Source organism: Lycium ferocissimum, chromosome 8, assembly GCF_029784015.1.
Source record: "Lycium ferocissimum isolate CSIRO_LF1 chromosome 8, AGI_CSIRO_Lferr_CH_V1, whole genome shotgun sequence".
Classification (NCBI taxonomy): Eukaryota; Viridiplantae; Streptophyta; class Magnoliopsida; order Solanales; family Solanaceae; genus Lycium; species Lycium ferocissimum.
The window spans coordinates 14299477-14319970 of NC_081349.1; the positions used below are offsets into that span (position 1 = coordinate 14299477).

The 20494-nt window shown below is 34.5% G+C and overlaps 2 protein-coding genes across 2 annotated transcripts; one reads left to right on the forward strand and one right to left on the reverse strand.

The window, feature by feature from the left end:
* Positions 1-7050: 7050 nt before the first annotated feature.
* Positions 7051-7998, forward strand: LOC132066053 (uncharacterized). The gene has a single exon (XM_059459448.1). The coding sequence runs from the start codon at positions 7051-7053 to the stop codon at positions 7996-7998; it is 948 nt and encodes a 315-aa protein (XP_059315431.1).
* Positions 7999-12542: 4544 nt separating this feature from the next.
* LOC132067314 (uncharacterized) lies at positions 12543-15351 on the reverse strand. The gene is made up of 3 exons (XM_059460510.1): positions 15210-15351; positions 13511-14190; positions 12543-12931 (listed from the first exon to the last, which is right to left on the reverse strand). Exons 2-3 carry the CDS (start codon positions 14120-14122, stop codon positions 12719-12721), a joined length of 825 nt encoding a protein of 274 aa, XP_059316493.1. The 5' UTR covers positions 14123-14190; positions 15210-15351; the 3' UTR covers positions 12543-12718.
* Positions 15352-20494: the final 5143 nt, after the last annotated feature.

Sequence of the window (20494 nt, forward strand, 5' to 3'; positions counted from 1 at the left end):
GGGGAATGAATGTGGATCCCAAATGCAGTCTGTGTAATGTGAAAAATGAGTCCAGAGATCATATTTATTTTCAATGTTCATACTCACAACACTTGTGGGACCGATTACTACAATGGCTCCAGGTTCAAATTTATTATGTTACAGACTAGGAGCAACATATCAGTTGGACAATAATGAAAATCAAAAGTTGATACAAAGAGCTCAACTGCTTAGGATGCTATGCACTGAGTTTACTCATGCAGTTTGGATTGAGAGGAATCAAAGAATTTTTCAAAAACAAACAAGGCCCTGGGATAGTTTAGCTAGAGAAATAGTGTGTGTGTAATGTTATAGCCCCGGTAGGAGTAAGGACCATGATTCAAAGCCTTGTGCTCTAGACTAGGTTCTTTTTTCTTACTTTATTTTGTAAATGAGGGTAGTATCAGGATTACAGACTGTGAAGGCTGTGCTACAGTTTTGTAATTCTCAATGGTGATTAATGAAATGGTCAGTTAATTACCAAAATCTTCACATAAATTTGACTTAAGCTAATAGAGTGTTTGATTAGCCACATTAAAAAAGAATTGCGTAATAACTAATGCAGTATTTAATAGTACTCATACATTAAGTTACACTTGTATTTATGAGTTATTTTATGTCGTGATACATAAAAATAACATACCCATCCATATGTGAAGTATGGGGAGAATGGAGTGTACACAAATCTTAGAAACTTCAGGATTAAGCTATTTAAAGGCAATAATGTCTTTTTAAAGTAACTTAATATATATATATATATATATATATATATATATATATATATATATATATATATAATATTTTTTAATTATTAATTGCTACATAATTATTCTTGTATTACTAAATTTTACCCATAAATTAATTCGTGCATTATAATCACCACACAAGTAGTTATATGATCAAATGACATGTAAAAAGTAGTAGTATAATTTATTGTCTTGAACAATTAATCAGAACGTTGAATTATGTTTAAGATAATATAATACAATTTGATTGATATATTAAATAATGCATGCATTAAGTTATACGAAATTTGTGTATTACTTATTATTTTACACGAAATAAAATATAGAATAAAAATATTTTTGTTAAATTATTTAAGATATTAAATTGCCATTTTAAAATAAATAATTCAAATAAAATATTTTTTAAAATTAATTATTAGTAACTCCATAACAAACACAATAAATTACTACTTTAAAATAAATAATTCAAATACAATATTTTTAAAATTAATTATTAAAAACTCCATAACAATTTGTCAATATTAATTATTGCATAATTATTTTATTATAATTTTTACATAATTAATATGTGGATTAACCTACTCCAAATAGTACTTCATTGTATTGGGTTAGGTGTAGCCTCCAATTTCATGCTACAATCCGTGCGTGTCGGCTTCTTCCAGGGGTGACTTAAAAGAAGACTAATTAAACTTCGTTTTTTTTGTGCAGATTGGCCTTGGTCTTTAATTTTTGTCATTTTGGTCCTTCGTCTAATACCCCAAAGTTCTGGATTCGAACTCTAACTTAGTAAAAAAAAAAAAAATCGTAAGATAGATGTTTGTAGCAAAGTTAGGCCTATTCGGGCAAAAGTTAGCCCTTAAGGTAGAGGTTTGCCTTGAGGCAAACTTTTATCCAAAAAATTAGCCCTTAATGCCTATCTTTTGGCCAAAATTAGGCCTGTTCGGACAAAGTTAGGCCTTGTGAATCCAAACTCTACTTTGCGATTTTTTTTTTTAATTTTTGACTGAGTGGAGGTTCGAACTCGAAACCAAGAGATTTTTAGCTAAGGGCAAAAATTAAAGATCACCAATTTGAGGGACAAAAATAAAGACCAGTGCCTTTGAAGGACAATCGTGCAAATGACCCATAAAACTTTTGCTTTAGGTCCTTAAACAAATTTGAGGCCCAAATGATTTTATTTTTGGGAAAACATCACTGAATACCCCTCCTAAAATATAAAATATTTACCCTCCCCATGCCTCTTCTAAAGCAATTTCGCTTCTATCTCCATCGGCTGAAAATATTTATCCGACATAACCCTCAACCAAATTTCTTCCTACGTGATACCATGGCAGTATATTTATATATCACGATGGTATCATGACGGACTAAGAGGAGGACTAAAACAGTCCTCCATGATACCATCTCAATATATTTATATACCATGATGGTACCATGGTCCTAAGGAGGGTCTCATTGAAAAGGAAGCGGTCTTTCATGATACCATCACGGTATATGTATATAAGACGATGCTATCATAGAGATTTTTTTCGATATAAGTGTGTCTTTTTGAATAAATGAACATGATCATGCATAATACCATCTCAGTAAATTTATATACCATGATGGTATCATGGAGGACTAAGAGAAGGACTGAAGCATTTTTCATGATACTATCTCAATATATTTCTATATCATGCTGGTATCATAACGGGGGGGGGGGGGGGCGGGGGGCGGCCATCTCGGGTAAATATTTTTAATTTTTTATGGGGTTACGAAAGTAATAGAGGTATAAGTGGGTAATTATTTTGGTTTGAGGGGGATGCACGATCTTTCCCCTTTATTTTTTCTACGACAATATTGAAGTTTGAAAAAAAAAAAAAAAAAAAAAAAAAAAAAAAGCAATTCGCACGATTGCCCCTATCTTGGAGGGGTCTTTAATTTTGCATTTCAACACTTTTTAAGTAATAAAAAAATGGTTGAAAATACCTGTGACATTCTGCGTTTGAACCCTAGTAGAGTGAAAAAATAATAATTTCGCAAGGTAAGTTTTCATAGAAACTATGCATATTCAGGCATAGTTCAGTAGTATGCCTTTTCCGGCATAATTCTGTAGTATAACTTAATTTCTACAAAAATATGTCAGACAATAGTTCTGTAGAAATTAAGTTATCCTACAGAACTATGCCTTAAGGCATAACTTTGCCCCGAATAGGCATAGTTTCTATGAAAATCTTGTATTGCGAAATTCTTTTTTTTTTTTTTTTTAGTCTGCTGGGGTTTGAACGCAGAATCTTCGGATTTCATAGACCAGCGAATAAGAGTACTTTCGCTCAAAAAATTTCATTAAATGAAAAGTAGCGGCAAAGATTAAAGACCAGTGATTTGAGGGGCAAAGATTAAAGACCAGTCCATATGAAGGACAATTCGTGCAATTTTTGAAAAAAATTTAAAAAATATTTATAAAAAAGGAAAGAAATAAAGAAAAATTGTCTACTTTTTATGGTAGAAATATTTAAAAACTTTGAATTAAGCTACTTACGTCTTTCATATTAATAAATACAATTTTATTCAAAAACATCCAACGAATTCTATTACAACACATGGATAACTTCTTATTAACTACAATTAGTCGTTACTAATATAAATAATAGCAATAATATACTATGTGAAGTTAAAGACTTTATGTTTTTGTAAGGATACTACACTATAAACAACAAGTACGGAAAAAAAAAACATAGTCTTATTAAAAATGAAGTTTAGATCACTAATTTTATTGAGTCGTCCCTGCCTTTTACGCTAGACTTCCATTTCAGTTTACATGTTAGTTTAAGGTAATTTTGCATATGGGGGAAAACAGAGTTGCTACAAATTCAATTTAGCACTACTTGAGAGTTTTAATCTTATCAAACTCTCATTAGCGATTAAAAAAGAAAAATCCTTAGATATACAAAAGACTCATATTTATCAAATGTAGTAGTTGTTTTCCGTTTATCAAACATAGTAGGAGTTTACTTTCAAACATGTACGAAACCACACTTCGAATCTCGCTCAAGGCTTAAAAATTCACTTACAATTTCGGGTATAAAATCAGTATGAAATATATGATGCATAGAACTTTATAAATTTTGTATAAAGTTTCATCTTAGGTTTCAAAGAAAAAAATCGCGCTTCGAATCTCGCTCACGATTTCATGTATATACTGCAGTCACATAACCAAGGGACGCACATAAGCCACACACACCACTGCGATGTATGTGGAAACGTCTCCAGGTGACCAACAGATCTACGGCGCACCAGCGAGACATTTACGATGGTGGACTGTGATTCCCTTCTATTTCTTACTCCTTTCAGTATCCCGCTAGTGGTATTTGGCAGTGGACGTTATATACAATTCACAATGTTGCTCGATGGTGGTGATTTGAGAAAGTAGTTGCAGTTGGAACTTAGTCTTTGATCATAGGTTAATCGTAGAACTTAACCTACTTATGTTGAAAAAATTGTATTAATTGGGAAAATTTGTTTTTTTTTTTGTTAAGTATTTCTCGTTAAGATATAATTTATTGAACTTAATTGAAATCTGAGCTTTCTATTTAATTGCTAAAAACAATTTTGTCGTCATGTCATTACAATTAGATTTTAATCGTTGAATCTATTTTGTAAACGCAATCTCGAAATGCTCGACCATATTTTCATACATTATAGTAAAGCTATGCAACTTGGCTTCAGTTAGGCATTAACATCTGGGCTGTTGTACATCATACATCGACCAGCTCATTCAAATTGTCAACTTCAACTATAATGCTCCTTTAACTTGGCACGACTTATTTTGTTTGTTTATAAAATGATGGCTCACTCGCAATCATAAAGATCTACACTGTTACGTAGATTCATAGTGAAAGGTCATGAGAATATACATATGTTGTTAGATTTAAATGAATTTCTCGTCATATAACACTTTTAAAAGTTGTTTCCTGAGTACATGGAGTTTGTGCAAGACCGGGTGCTATCGAGAGTAATTATATATTGGTTGTATTACCGTTTTTCTATAGTTTTCTTAATTTAATTTGATCATTTTATTGATGGATTATATTTGTTACTGGAATGATCAAAAATAGAGTCAGGTTACTGATTTATGTATAACGGAGCTATTCATAATAATAACCATATTATAAGACGGTTGACTTATTCAATGTTGTAAATGTTCGCAGTTATATGAGGGTAAATGACAATAAATTCAATAATTGATAAAGTTCACTTTAAGGATATATGCTTAATTAATACTTTCCTCTCATGGTATTGAAAATCTTGTGAACTTAATTATTCTCATATACACTATTCGGACTTACCTATATGTACAGTTAATACAATTGAAATCTACGAAGCAGTAGAGAACTTTTATTTATTTGATCAAGTATTTGAGCTCCAAATTTATTATGAACAAAATATTTCTAGGATCTTATGATACACTTGATTAGTGAGAACTTTGTATTTAATATTTGCTTTCATTAAGTGGTTTTTCAGACCTGCTTAATAAATTGGCATCTTTGAATTTTTCTAATGATAGTTATGATCGTTAGATATACTATACAGATTTATGTGGATACTATACAGATTTATGTGGATAGATCTATATTAATTAATCGTTATTCTGATCTGATCTTAAGATTTGTTATTCTATGTGGTTGGTATATTTCGTATTGAAAATCTTGTGTTATTGCCATCAGTAGATTTTTGTATACATGACAATGCCTTGTAGCTTTTCTTAGAGATTGCACTTTATGACTTGTTGCACATATTTAGTATAGAAATTATAATTTTCAAGTGTGTACATATTAATAATTTGTTGCTCTTATTCCAAAAAAAAAAAAAAATCGTATACATTCCAGTGGCACCTTGATAGTACGCCATCGTTATGGAAATTAGCTTGAAACAGTGGCGATTCCAGGAGGTTCGAAAAAAACAACAAAAGCTAAATATAAAATACAATGTTGTTGATGGGAATTGAACCTGGATGACAGAGACAATTTTAAACACCCTAGAAATCAACGAGCTAACCTTTTGCATATGTTCAGTATGTTCAAAAGTTAATATATGTACATAAACACAGAAAATCTACCATATATATATATATATATATATATATATATACACAATAATTTTTTGCCGAGGGTGTTCGAGTCACCTCCACTTAAATCCGCCCCTGGCTTAAAACACACACACAATGTGTGTGTGTTTTTTTCAAACTATTTTCCATAACGATATACTTTCAAATCGATAATAAAGTAACTTGGTTTTGAAATTCATATTACCTTACCGTTGATATGGGATTGATAATAATTTATGCTTAATGTTTAATTTTTTATCTAATTTTGAAAATAAATATAATTGGTGAATCCTCTCTACCTAAGTCCGAGTCTACTCTATCCGATTTTAGTACCCTCCATCACATATTGATCTAAAATTACCAGAAACCTATTATTTTGGCGCAACAGTACCTCTCAAACTAACATCTTAAATTTAAAGGTATTTTTAATTTTTGAAAAGCCATGTGGCTCATTATGATTGGTCACATAAAGAAAAAAAAAAAGCCCACATATATTACTCATTTCTACTTCACCTAAGTAGGGAGGGAGTAAGAATTTATCCAAAATATACCGTATCGTGGCAAGCACTGCCTTGAGAGCTATTTCAATTGGACTACAATATCGTTTTAACCAATCCCTCCTCAATGTTGTATAACTCCAAAGAGCTTGTTGGAAATATAGATACATCGAAAAAGGAGAGCTCATCGGAGAAGCAATTTCCATTATTATTGAAAGAAGATGTTTGATGCTACGAAGTCTTTCTCTTCCTTACGGACAAAACGAGTCCACAAAAGAGTAAAGTTATTTTGACCCATACAAAACATTGGCACGTGGAATAAAGAGCACGTGACTTGCACAAGTGTGAAATTCTCTAGAATCAGGACCATAGTGTAAATATTCATTGTTATAGAGGCTGATGTAAATATTGCCATTTGATTTCTGAATTATTTTATTCTTTGTAATTATTAGTTTGTTAGGAGTGGACCTATAGAATAGTGACAAGCAGCAGTTTGTAATTTTGCTGATTCTCTTTTCCCATCACTAGAAACTATAAATAGATGTAATACTCACATGAAATACACAGAAGAAAATTCAGCTCAATCTCTTTTATTTATTTTATTTTTGCAATATGGTATCAGAGCATTAGTTCTGAATCTACTCTCTATTTCGTTTTTTTTTACTTCTTTTGCTTAATTTTTGTCTAGTTCATCTCAGTTACGATGGGAGAAAATACTGATGTTGCTATTGGGACCGAAGTTCCCAATCTAGTCACGCGATGTTACCCGAATGAACTAATTAACTCTTCTCATCCATTTTTTATTTCACCATCTGATTCTCCTGGCACACTGTTAACCAATACAGTGTTTGATGGCAGGAGTTTTGGTGGATGGAAAAGAGGGATGTGGATAGCCCTTACAGCAAAAAACAAATCTGGTTTTGTTGATGGATCTTCCCGTGAACCAAGTGCAGGAACTGATCTGCACAGGGCTTGGTCTAGGGCCAACAACATGGTTATTTCTTGGTTGTTAAACTCCTTATCTAGGGAAATTTTAGAAAGTGTTTTATATTATTCTACTTCTAAGGACATCTGGGCAAAATTAGAGGCTAGATTTGGCCAAAGCTCAGGTGCTAGATTTTTTCAATTCCAAAAAGAGCTTAGTGACCTTACTCAAGGTGCATCTGATATTGCAACCTATTTTACCAAGATGAAACGACTCTGGGATGAGTTGGATACCTTAGACTCTTTTTCACCATGTCTTTGTGAATGTTCCTATGGAGCAAAGGAAAAGAATGTCAAATTTAAGCAAGATGAGAGGTTACTTAAGTTTTTGATGGATTTAAATGATACTTATTGCGGTGCAAGAGGAAACATTCTAATGATTTCACCTCTGCCTATTGTATCAAATGCTTATGCACTTTTAATTCAAGAAGAAAAACAAAGAGAACTTCATAACACACCAAAATTCCCAGGGGAATCTTCTTCTTTTGTTGCTACAAACACAAGTAATGGGCAGATGACCTTCTCTACTGATTTTAGGGGACAAAGGACTGGTTATGACAACAAAAGATCTGCACTCATTTCCAAATATTGCAAGAAAACAGGACATTTGATTGATAAATGCTATAAGCTACATGGATTTCCTCCTAATTTCAAGTTCACTAAATAGAAGAATTTTCAGAACAGTGCATAGGGAAATGCAGTTTCATCAAATAATTATGGAGAGAATTTTAACACAGATACAGAAGTGCAAGAAAAATTGCTTTCTAATGAACAACTTACCCAAGTGATGCAGATGTTGCAGCATATGAACAAAAATGGTCAAGGTTCGTTTCTCGAGGCCACAAAGATCCGTAAACCGTGTCTTTGGTATAAAATTTAGTCCTAGTTCATTTTCTCTAAATTCTAAAGTTGATCAGAAAACCTTCACTAGACACACCTGGATCATAGATTCAGGTGCAAGTGACCACATGAGCTATAATAAGGATTTCTTTTTTAATCTTATGACCTTACCCAAACCTATCTCTGTTAAATTACCAAACTCTCAACATGTTAAGGTTTCTTTTTCAGGTTCCATAAAATTGTTCTCTAATTTTGTTATACACAATGTCCTATTTGTGCCTTGTTTTCATTTCAATCTTTTGTCCGTATATAAGCTGTGTAAACAGTTTTCTAAGTTCCTTTTATTCACCACTGCTCATTATTTTATGCAGGGCCCTTCAATAAAGAGCCCAATTCTGCTTGGTGAGAGTCAAATGGACTTTATATTCTCAAAGATAGGATTCCAACATCTTCTGCCTATGCCAGTCTGATTCCTAGTTCTAGTTTTTATTCCAAGAAAGATGTTTCATCCAAAGTTTGTAGTGTTCCTAGTTCTAGTTTTCATTCAAAGAAGGATGTTTCATCCATTTCTTCTAATTATTCTGCTTGTAATGCACAAAGCAGTTGTGGCATGTAAGGTTGGGCCATATGCCCCTTTCTAATATGAAAAATATCAATGGACTTCCTTTTAATGTGTGTTCACAGTTTTCTATTCGTTGTTCTGTTTGCCCTTTAGCTAAACAACACAAACTGCCTTTTCCTAACAGTCATATTTCTACTAAACAACCTTTTGATTTAATTCATATTGATACTTGGGGACCCTATAAGACTCCCACTTATGATGGGTGCAGATATTTCCTTACCATAGTAGATGACTTCACAAGAGGAACTTGGACTTACTTATTGGCCACTAAAAGTAATGCTTTTCCCATCCTTAAAAATTTTTTGGCCATGACACAAAGACAGTTCAATAAAAAGGTCAAGATTATTAGGTCTGATAATGCTTGGGAGTTGGGTTCCAGTTTTGAAAGTTCCAGTTTTCTCTCTTCTCAAGGAATTCTACATCAAACCTCATGTGTTGCCACTCCACAACAAAATTGTGTTGTGGAGAGAAAAAACATCTCATGAAGTTTGTAGAGCCTTGCTTTTCCAATCAAATTTACCTCATAAGTTTTGGGGAGATGCACTCATGACTGCAACCTATATTATTAACAAATGTCCTACTAGAGTATTGTCTTTTAAAACACCCTATGAAAAACTTTTTGATGTCAACCCCATTTACTCCCATTTGAAGTGTTTTGGGTGTTTTGCATTTACCTCCACTATTTCACAAGGCAGAAATAAATTGGCTCCTAGGGCAGAGCCTTGCATTTTCCTTGGGTATCCCTTTGGGAAGAAGGGATACAAGTTGCTTAGTCTCAAAACCAACAAGTTCATTGTCTCTAGAAATGTAGTTTTTTATGAATCAATTTTTCCTTTCTCTTCTAAACCTCTACGATTACATTTTTCCCTTTACATGATCCTATTAGGCCCATTGTCATGATTAGCACAGGATTTCTGTTTCTTCTCTCCCTACTAGAAATGATCTTACTCAACCTCCATCCTCTTCTCCTCCCAGTCCTACACATTCTACATCTCCTTCTTTTCCTAGTCCTACACATTCTATATCTCCTTTTCCTTCTAGTCCTGCTTATTTTACCAGCCCTGGAGATTGTGATTCTTCTAGTCCCATAATTTCTCCTCCATCACCTACACCTGTCCTAAATCCCACTGCCCTTAGAAAATCCACCAGATCAGTTAAAACACCAGCCTATTTGAAAGATTATGTATGTGACAGCATTCACCCCTCTAATGTCTCAGAATCCTGTTTCACCTCTTCTCCTAAAGTATCTCCTATTGCCTTTTCTGCTTTTTCTACCTCAAACCAGTCTCACATTAATTCCTTATCCCATATCCAAGAACCTACCACTTTTTCCCAGGCTATTTTATATCCAGGTTGGCAAGATGCTATGACTAAAGAACTAGAAGCCTTGATCACTAATGACACTTGGGAAGTAGTTTCCTTACCACCTAGGAAGAAGGCCTTGCCTACAAAATGGGTCTATAAAGTGAAGTTAAACTCCAATGGTACTGTGGAAAGACTCAAAGCTCGTTTAGTTGTGCGGGGTAACATACAAAAAGAGGGTATAGATTTCACTGAAACCTTCAGTCCTGTTGTTAAGATAACAATTATCAGATGTGTTCTAGCTTTGGCAGTAAAGAAAGGTTGGGGTCTCTTTCAGTTGGACGTGAATAATGCGTTCTTACATGGGGAATTAGACGAAGAAGCGTATATGCAATTTCTAGTTGGTTGAAAGTTATTGATACTACACAAGTTTGTCGACTTAAGAAATCATTATACGACTTGAAACAGGCATCACGGCAGTGGTATTCACATTTAACTGTTGCTTTAAAGTTCAAAGGTACACACTGATTGAATGACTATTCATTGTTCTACAAAGTGCACAATTCTTCTATTTCAATTTTAGCTGTGTGCGTGGATGATATACTACTTACAGGGAACAACAAGGCAGAACTTGATGGATTGAAATAATTTTTAGACTCAGAATTCAGAATTAAAGACTTGGGAGACTTACATTATTTCTTGGGAATTGAGATAATACGAGAACCACAGGGATTAATCCTCAATCAACGCAAGTTTTTGCTTGAACACTTCTCTGAATATAATTGTCTTGGTTTGAAAGCAGCATCATCACCTTTGGATCCTTATCACAAGTTACAAGCAGACATGGGTGAACCTCTTTCTGATGTTACTGCTTACCGCCGACTAATTGGGCAACTTAATTTTCTTACTCACACTCGTCCCGACATCTCCTTCTCCGTTCAACACCTAAGCCCGTATATGCAAAACCCCCATAAAAGCCCATCTTAAAGCTGTTCACCACGTCCTCCGATACCTTTTCAACGACCCAGGTCTAGGTATTTTCTTCAATTCCTCACCTTCTCTATCATTATTCGCCTTTTGCGATTCTGACTGGGCAACTTGCCCAGATTCACGCAGATCCATCAGTGGCTTCTATGTCACACTCGGCGGGTCACCCATCTCTTGAAAATCTAAAAAACAAACCTCTCTTCCCCTCTCCTCCGCCGAAGCGGAGTACCGATCCATGAAGCGTGTAGTAGTAGAACTTACATGGCTTGTACGCCTTTTCTCCGACCTAGATCTACCAATTTCTCTTCCCATTCCTCTCTTTTCCGACAGCCAGGCGGCTATACACATCGCTAAAAATCCCGTCTTTCATGAACGGACGAAGCATGTGGATCTTGATTGCCACTTCGTCCGTCAACAGTATCTAAATGTCTTGATTTCACTCTCTTTTCTTCCATCTTCGTCTCAACCAGCCAATCTTTTTACAAAACCTTTACCCCCTTCTTCTCATCGTTTCTTGTTAAGCAAATTGGGTGTTTGTTTTCCTCCCCCTCCAATTTGAGGGGGTGTTGGAAATACAGATACATCGGAAAAGGAGAGTTCATTGGAGAAGCAATTTCCATTATTATTAAAAGAAGATGTTTGATGCTAAGAAGTCTTTCTCTTCCTTACGGACAAAACGAGTCAACAAAGAGTAAGAGTTATTTTGGCCCATAAATATTAGCACGTGGAATAAAAGAGCATGACTTAGCGAGTGTAGAATTCTCTAGAATCAGGACCATAGTGTAAACATTCATTGTTATAGAGGCTGATGTAAATATTGCCATTTGATTTCTAAATTATTTTATTCTTTGTAATTATTAATTTGTTAGGAGTGGACCTATAGAATAGTGACAAGTAGCAATTTGTTATTTTGCTGATTCTCTTTTTCCATCACTAAAAACTATAAATAGATGTAATACTCACATGAAATAAACAGAAGAAAATTCAGCTCAAACTCTTTCATTTATTTTATTTTTGCAATGGAGCTGTTATAAAATCAAATTTAAATTAGATCGCCTCCAAATCCATTTCTCATGTCCACGGAACCACTCTTTTACTAGCTAGTTCAATATAAGAAAAACATGATTCTTCTTTCAATTTAAGTTGATAAGAAACTTAGGACCAACAAAAATATCTCTGACTCTACATTACCGGTCATTTGCATCACCAACCATTATAAGAAGAAAAACACAACCTGGATCCGAGTCTACCAAATGATTTGGTTTATCTCATGATGACCAAATTAATTTTGGTCAACCCAATCACAATTTTAAGACTCCTAAGCTGAATTTCGTTAGTATGGCTGAAAATTAACAATAAGAAAAATAAGGCAATTTCCTTAGTCTCCTGTTCTTTTTTTTCAAGCGCCCTTTCACAGTATTACCTTACATATTATATATTCATGCGATCCCTGAATCATTGTAACAACATAAAAGAAGCATCAAATACAACAATCGAGTTTTGAGTTCCTAAATAGTACTAACAACATTAACAACACGTGGAAACACGCTCTTACGCTAACCAACCAAAAACGAAAAATAGTCCATTTAACTTACAGTAGTGAAATCAAAAAGCGAAAAGGTGCTGCACATTTTCGCTACTCCTGCTTTTTGTCTGCGTGTTTTGTTCTGTTCATAGCTTGCGACTGCTTATCTTCAGCCGACTTCGACTGAACCTCGTTCCTCTCCCTGAAGTACCTCTCGAAAGCCCGGGGAAGAAATTGCGGAATCAAGAAACATAACAGATTGATCGAAAAGTACGCCAAATTCGCCACTGCCAGCCCTTTCCCAAACCAATACCACGTAACATCCTGAAAACAATAAGCAAGATACCAAAACAATTAGTTACAAATTTCATGGAATTAGCTTCCAAAAAAATTTAAGACAAGTTGGCAAAATCAATCACTTGTTTAATTATCTCCCTGACCCGTCCCGATTTAAATGGTTAACTTAAGATTATGACTCGCTGGTCGACTTGATCCAACGGGTTGAAGTCAAAATGACCCATCAAGCTATGGGATAAACCAAGTCAAAATAATGTACTCTGACATGTCAAATCCCAACACAAACCCAAATATCAGTAATCATATTTAGAAATTGAGTATTTGAAACATTTTAAGCTAATAATCTTTTTAACAAAAATACATTAGCTTTTCGCATTTTTTTTCTTCTAAATAAAGTTAAATCAAAGGTTGGACCATGTTGAGTGGGTTGAACTGGAAATCAATTATTTGGCCATCTTGATTCGACGCGCTATTTAGTCGAGCAAAACTTTGAATGGGTTAATTCCTTTGACCTACTATTAATACAAGCTGAACAAACACGTCCATTTGACACCTCTAAATTTCAAAAAAAAAAAAAAAAAGAGCAAGGCTTTATACATGCCGTACCTTGATTTGTGCATTTGCAGGCAAAGTAGTGTTGATCCACACATCCTGTATCCAATCAATCAAGACAAATATCCTCCGAACTGTATAAAGCAGGGGAACAAGGGCTCTAACCGGAGGAGAAAATAGGGACAATCCACTTATAATATTCTCAGTTAGAATTTGAAACGAAAGCAAGAACAAATGAGGCGTGGCAGAGCGAACTGCATGCTGATCGCCCCTCGCAAATCCACCCAAAACATACGCCAATGGCAAGAACAGTCCAACAGTAGTGCCAGTGACCATATAAACGCGAAAAAACCGACTGCCCTGGAATATTTCCTGGGAAGTTGAAGTAGTTGTGCCAAGTGATGGAAAGGCGAATCGTGAAAGAAGCAAAAGATATGCAGATGCAAAAGCTGGGAAAACTAGATCAAGTAGAGGTACTAAACCACTGGCTGAGAAAACCATAATGAAAGCGACTAATTGTAGCTCAATTACTCGAAGTGATCCCATTACACCCACACCTTGTTGTTGTTGTTGTTGTTGATTTCGTTCCTTTTGCTGAGGTTTTGTTGAAGAAGTTGTCTCATCTGGCTCCGAAAGAGGAGCCACAGCTAAAGATACCCCTGACATTGTTCAGTTATGCTTTTACTGCCTGACGTTTTAGTTCCTATGGAAACCCAAGTTGTATACTAATTTACCTGTCATCCAAAAGAAGAAAACCTTAAGTTTTTTGTGACGACGGATATTTTGTAAACATTGATGATATCCAATAAAAAACGACAAGTAATTTGTATCACTAGTAAATTACACTGATGGTGGGGTAAGATTATTTTCCTCTGAAGTTGATCTTTTATACTATCTGCAAGTCACCTCTCTCTTTGATATATTATGTTAGACTCCTAAGGAGGAAATAATATTGAGATAAAACAAATTGTAAAAGACTTGAATGGATGCACCAGATAAGTCGTTCATGTCATTACACAAAAATTGCATGTCTATGGTGTTACACCTGAGCTGGGTATTACTTATGCGGGATTTAATCCCAAACATGGTATAATTAACATATTAGTTATGCAGGATTTAAGCATGAATAACTTAGCTCCTAACTAGGTATCAAACGACCCCTTAGGGAATTGATTACAACAAGTTGGAGCCGAACTTTATCGGTACCTAGATTTTGAATTTAATTTTTGTATATATTTAGTGGATTTTTAACACAAATACAAAAATGAAAATTTTAATACAAATATTGAATTTCGACTAAAACTATTGGGTTCAATTGAATCCGTTAGTAACCTTCTCTAGCTCCACCCCTGTCTCAACCTTAACTTTCTACCCCTGATAGGAAACTATTCGATTGAGTCACTATACTTGCCAACTGCTAAGTGGTTTGTTCTACCAAAATGAAAGAAGTCATATTGTTAGTTTAGAATTTAGGCAAAAGAGAGGCTCTTTTTCGACAAATTACACTTCCCTAATTCCTTTTTTGCTATGAGAAAAAGATGGATGTCACTTTCTTTCCTGCAATTAATGATATATTCTACTTAGTGCTTCAATTAAAGATAACAAACTGACACGTGGGAGATACTTGTGTATCAATATATGTCGCAAGTAACACGAGTATTCCATTTCTAACAAAATAAATCAAAACATAGCAAGTACAGAAGAAAGGAAAACTATAAAAAGGCAGAAGGAAAAATAGAGCTAATTAACTTACAGTAGCAGAAGAAGGGTTAGGAATTGCAGATGGTGCAAATATTACAAGAGACAAGAAGATGAATTTTTTTTTTTTCAGTTCACGTACAAGTAGGTAGAGTTCCTCGACTTTCTCATGTGCTAGTTGTCTCTGCAATTGACACATGTAACCATGTTTACGTGTCTAAGGGTGTACGTGGAAGTCTCTAAAAAGATTAACACGTACCGGTACAGCAGTTGCAGACCCTTTTATTTAGCAAAAAATAATGTTCCTTATTCCTTTTAACTACTCATGAAATTTAAAAAATAAAGGAATAATTTGAAAATTTATAGTCTAAAAATAAAGTTTAAATATTTATGTGACTATAAATCTATCTCATTAAGGATAAAAAGATAACTTTAAAATTAAATAGTTTTAAATAGAAAAATAACGTTCATTTTGAGATAAACTAAAAAAAATGTGCCACATAAATTAATACACAGAGAGAAAATATTTTTGCTGTCACTCCATTCGGTGCTTCTGTTTCAAGGCGCTTCTAATGTTGGATAAAGTTTGGAAAATTGATACAAATGTACCACTAATAAAAAGTTTGCCCCATTTAACCTATAATCACTTTTAAAAAGTATCTACCCCTTCCGTCTCAATTTATGATGCATAAAATTGTCATTTACGCTTAATGTCTAAGGTTTATTTTATAATCATACAAATGTCTAAAGTTTGTTTTAAACAACAAATTTTAAAAGTCTTAGGGTGTGTTCGGTGTGGAGAAAAATATTTTCTAATTTTTTCATGCTCGTTTGGTTAACAATTTTGGAAAATATTTTCTTTAGGAAAACAAGTTCCTTAAAAATGAAAAAAATAACTTCCCTAATCAAAGTAGAGAAAACAAGTCTACAAATGACATTTCACCAACCACCCTAGCACTACCGCCACCCCGACCCCCACCCTCAAAAATTATTTTTTTGGATTTTCTACACTACCCCATCCCCTCAAAAAATATTATTCTTTTTCTTAAAAAAAGTTTTAAAAGGTTTTTCTTTTCTTTTTTTGGTTTTTTACACCCCCCACAGCCCACGACCCGCCCCGACACCCCACGACCCCCTCCAAAAAATAATTATTTTTTTTTTAAAAAAAAAGTTTTGAAAATTTTTTATTTTGGTCTTCTCCGACACCCCTCCCCCACGCCCCCAATACCCCACCACCCCTCTCAAAAATTTGATTTTTTTTTTTTCTAAAAATTTTTTTTTGAACTTTTTTTTTTTTTGGGTTTTCTACGACACCCCCGCCAAAAGAAATTAATTTTCTTTAAGAAAAAGTTTGAAAAGTTGTTTCTACACCACCCCCCCCCCTGTGCCGCACCCTCCCGAATTTTGTACTTCATATTTAATTTTACCTTTTTAAAAAAGTTATAAACATGAAAAGTTTGTTCGGTTAAACTTGTTGTGGGGTGGGTGATGGGTTGTAGTTAGGGGGTTGGGGTGAGTAAGAAATTTTTTTCCATTTTTTATAAAAAATTTATAAAAGTAAAATAAAATATATGAAATAGAAAATTTGAGAGGGGGTAGGAGGGTTGGATGGAGCGGTGGTGTGGGGTAGGGATGGGTGAAGATGAAGTGCATTTGAGGGTGTTAGTTAGGTGGGGGTGGGCTGGGGTGGGTGGTGGGTGGGGGGTGGGCGGGGTGGGTGGTGGGTGGGGGGTGGGCGGGGTGGGTATGGGGGTTGGTGTGGTATGGGGTGGTGGAGTTGGTGGGGCTTGGGCAGTGGCGGATCTAGGATATTCTCTGAGGGGGTTCGAAAAATAAAAATGTAGTGCACAAGGCTTGAACTTGGAACCTTAAAGTGAATTTTGAACCCTTTTAACCACTGAACCAACCCCTACTCTTGTGTTTAGGGTGTTCAAAATCTATATATGTAAATAAAACATATAAATATACCTTATCTATACAGTGTAATTTTTTGCCGAGGGTGTTCGAGTGAACACCCTTAATGGGTTGTTGATCCGCCCGTGGGCTTGGGTGAGTATTTTCCAAAAAATGTTTCCTACCAACCAACCAACCGAACATGAGAAAATAAGTAGAAACTCACTTTTTTTCAAGAATACATTTTCCACAAAAACATTTTCCCCCACAACGAACGCACACTTAGTTTCTTTCTTAAACTTTCTATCTTGCCAAACGGTGTCAAATAAATTAAAACGAAGGGAGAAACTGATATCAATATTCGATAACTTCGCTCATCCTCCTCCTCCTTTTTCTTCTATTTCTTCTCCGTCTATTTAGGATTTGATATTACCAAATATTTTTTATTCATTGATTTTCGGTTAAATTTATTTTGTTTCGCTTTACATGAAACAATAAGTTTATGATGGTTGAAAAGCTTGAAAACAAATAGGTGTTGTTGGGGAAAGCTTGAAAAAAATGGCAAACCACAATTGATGCAAAATGGTTGTGATTTTGGCAAATTAATGAATGGAGTTTGTTTTTTATGATATTTGGAATTTATGTATCGAGTTTGAGCTTATTTGAGGTAGATTGGGTGTTAAATCGTGTGTTTTATTGTTGAAATTCGAAGAATAAATTATTAGTTCCGGGCAAAAGATTATTCACATGAACTTCATGCAAAATGCCGAAAGTTTTCGAAATAAATGTCTTGACATTTTTTTTTTTTTTAAATGTCCTGACCTCATGCAAAAATATCTTAAGGTAGGCCTTAACAAGGCCACAACTACAATAAAAAATATCTGAAGTTAGGCCTCGTCAATACCTCAACTTCAGCCAAAAATAATCTAAACCTATATATCTGAACTTGATCTTGAAAAGCCATTATATATATGAAGCTTTCTTGAACCAAATCTAATTCTTGTTTATGCAGCCATGCCGCGACTAGCTCCTAAGTCTAACCTCAATTCATCTACAAGACAAATCTTTTTACACTCTGTTTCAATCCATTGAATCCTCTTCTTTTCAAGTCTCAGTTCAACACTCTACTCAATTGACTTTGGAATGGATGATAAAGGCTCATTTGGCTCACATGGATAATTAGCTAATTGCAGAGGAGAACTTCCTTTCTTGGATGACTTCGGTTTCTTGGATGACTTCGGTAAGAAATCTACATAAAACTGGAGCTGGCTTCTTAAATCTTGAATCTCCTCACCAAAACATCCCTCACACCCACGTAAAAGAAGTTTCGATACCGTTCTAGTTTATCTTGAACTTTTCTTAATTCAATTTTTGCACTACTTAAGGAAAAAGTGTCTAAAGTTTGGCCTCGTTAAGTCTACAATTTCAATAAGAAATGTCTAGAGTTGACCTTGGCATATCATATCAAATTTAGGCAAAAATGTCTGAAGTTGGCCTTGTCAAGTTAACAACTTCAATAAAAAAATATCTGAAGTTGGCCTTGGCAAACCATATAAACTTTAGGCAAAAATATTTAATATTTGGCGGGTGCACTTTAGACAAAAATATGCGAAGTGAGACGCGAATTTTTTACTTTAATCACATACATATGGGGTGTCAATGGGACGGTTCGGTCGGTTATTTTAAAAAAATTATACCATCCCAATTTTCGATTATTTTATTTTGTATAAGAAAATTAGACTTTTCGAGACCGTCCCATCATCTCAGTTTTTTTTCGCTATCAGTACAGCTCGGTTATTTTAGTTTTAAAGTGTCACCTAAAAATACACCACCATTAAAATGTAACGACATAGATCTCCACAAACCTATTTGTAGTACACCATCAAATGAAGCTTCTAATTGTTTCTTATGAAATATTTAATGTAAAAACTATTAAAAAAACTACACAAAGTAATTAAACTGAAATGTGTTGTATCAAGTAGCAAGACAACAATGATGGCATCATCGCGATGTGAATCCTCACTGATTGACCAGGGAGAAGAATAACTTGCCAAAGACAAGAATGTTGAATTGAGCCAAAACAAACATTAGCTTGTACGCCACAGAAGCTTTAATTTGATACATATACATCAAACAACATAGTAGAGGAGATCAAGATGGAGGTAAACTTCTGTTAGTGCTAATTATAACAAGAAATGCCTACTTAAATCATCTAACTCTATGACAATATGACTATGTAATCCGTAAAGTGATATCTATGACATCATAAACTTACGAGCCCCTTAGATTTCAACATAGTGATATCTGAAAACTTTTTGGTAGTTATTATTTAGTAGGTTTGGTTGTAATCCGAGATGAAATAGAATATGAAAACGTCATGTGATATGTGTATATCACATGTGTATATTGTATATTATTGTATATCCCACATAATTATACACATATATACGAGGATACACATACATATAGAGAGAGACACACAAATATACAGCGGAAAAAATATACAAATATATACTTTAACAACCTGATCCCTCTTTTTAAGTATTTGTGTTCCAAATTGGATTTTGAGACTTTGTATATGTTGGTATTATGGTTTTGACTTGTTGGTATGGTTCATGTTGAAATTCAAGGGGCTCGGGTAGTATACAGTCATTTCTCCAAACTGGGTTGGGACGTAATTGTCACTCAACCTGTACTACCGTTCGAGTGGACCCTATTCTTACTGTCTTATAGTTGAATAAACTTAGCATAACAATAATTGATATTTAAATCTGTACTTAATTTAGTATTAAAATCAACTTACGAATATAACGTAAAAATGACAAATCATGATCTCTAAGGACTGGAATCTAAATACACAGTCCATGGGACATTCCCTGGTAATAATGAAAAAAATTCCTAGAATTATGTAAGATGAATTACCTCCGGGAAGAATCAATAGATCAACTCGATCTATGAATGTCTGACTCTAGCCAAAGACCTCGTTCTTAGCGATCTCCACTTGTCATACGACGTAAAAGAACCACGGGCGAATTACCTTTGAGGGGTACCTAGTAAATTTTCTTGACAACTCCCTAAGTGAAAAGCATGACTTTTCTAGGCTAATTATATAGAATGTAGATTAATAAAATAGTGCATCCAAATATTTAACCCTGAATTCTAGAATTTGAAACTAAATCTGAAATTTGAGCTATAATCTGAAATTACTTTTATCTGATGTCATTTGTTCTGAAAAATTCAACAATAACGGTCCTGCATGCATGCAACTAGGGTCACATATGGAGAATGTGACCTATCTCCCAAAACAAACATTAACACATGTCAGTGTGGGGTGTTTGACCCTGGCCTCTGACGGTGCTAGCTCACCCTTTGTGGAGGTATACCTGCAAGCATGGGCTGGCTATCGCTGGCCACATGCAGGGGCGGAGCTAGCCCTTCGGGTGTTGG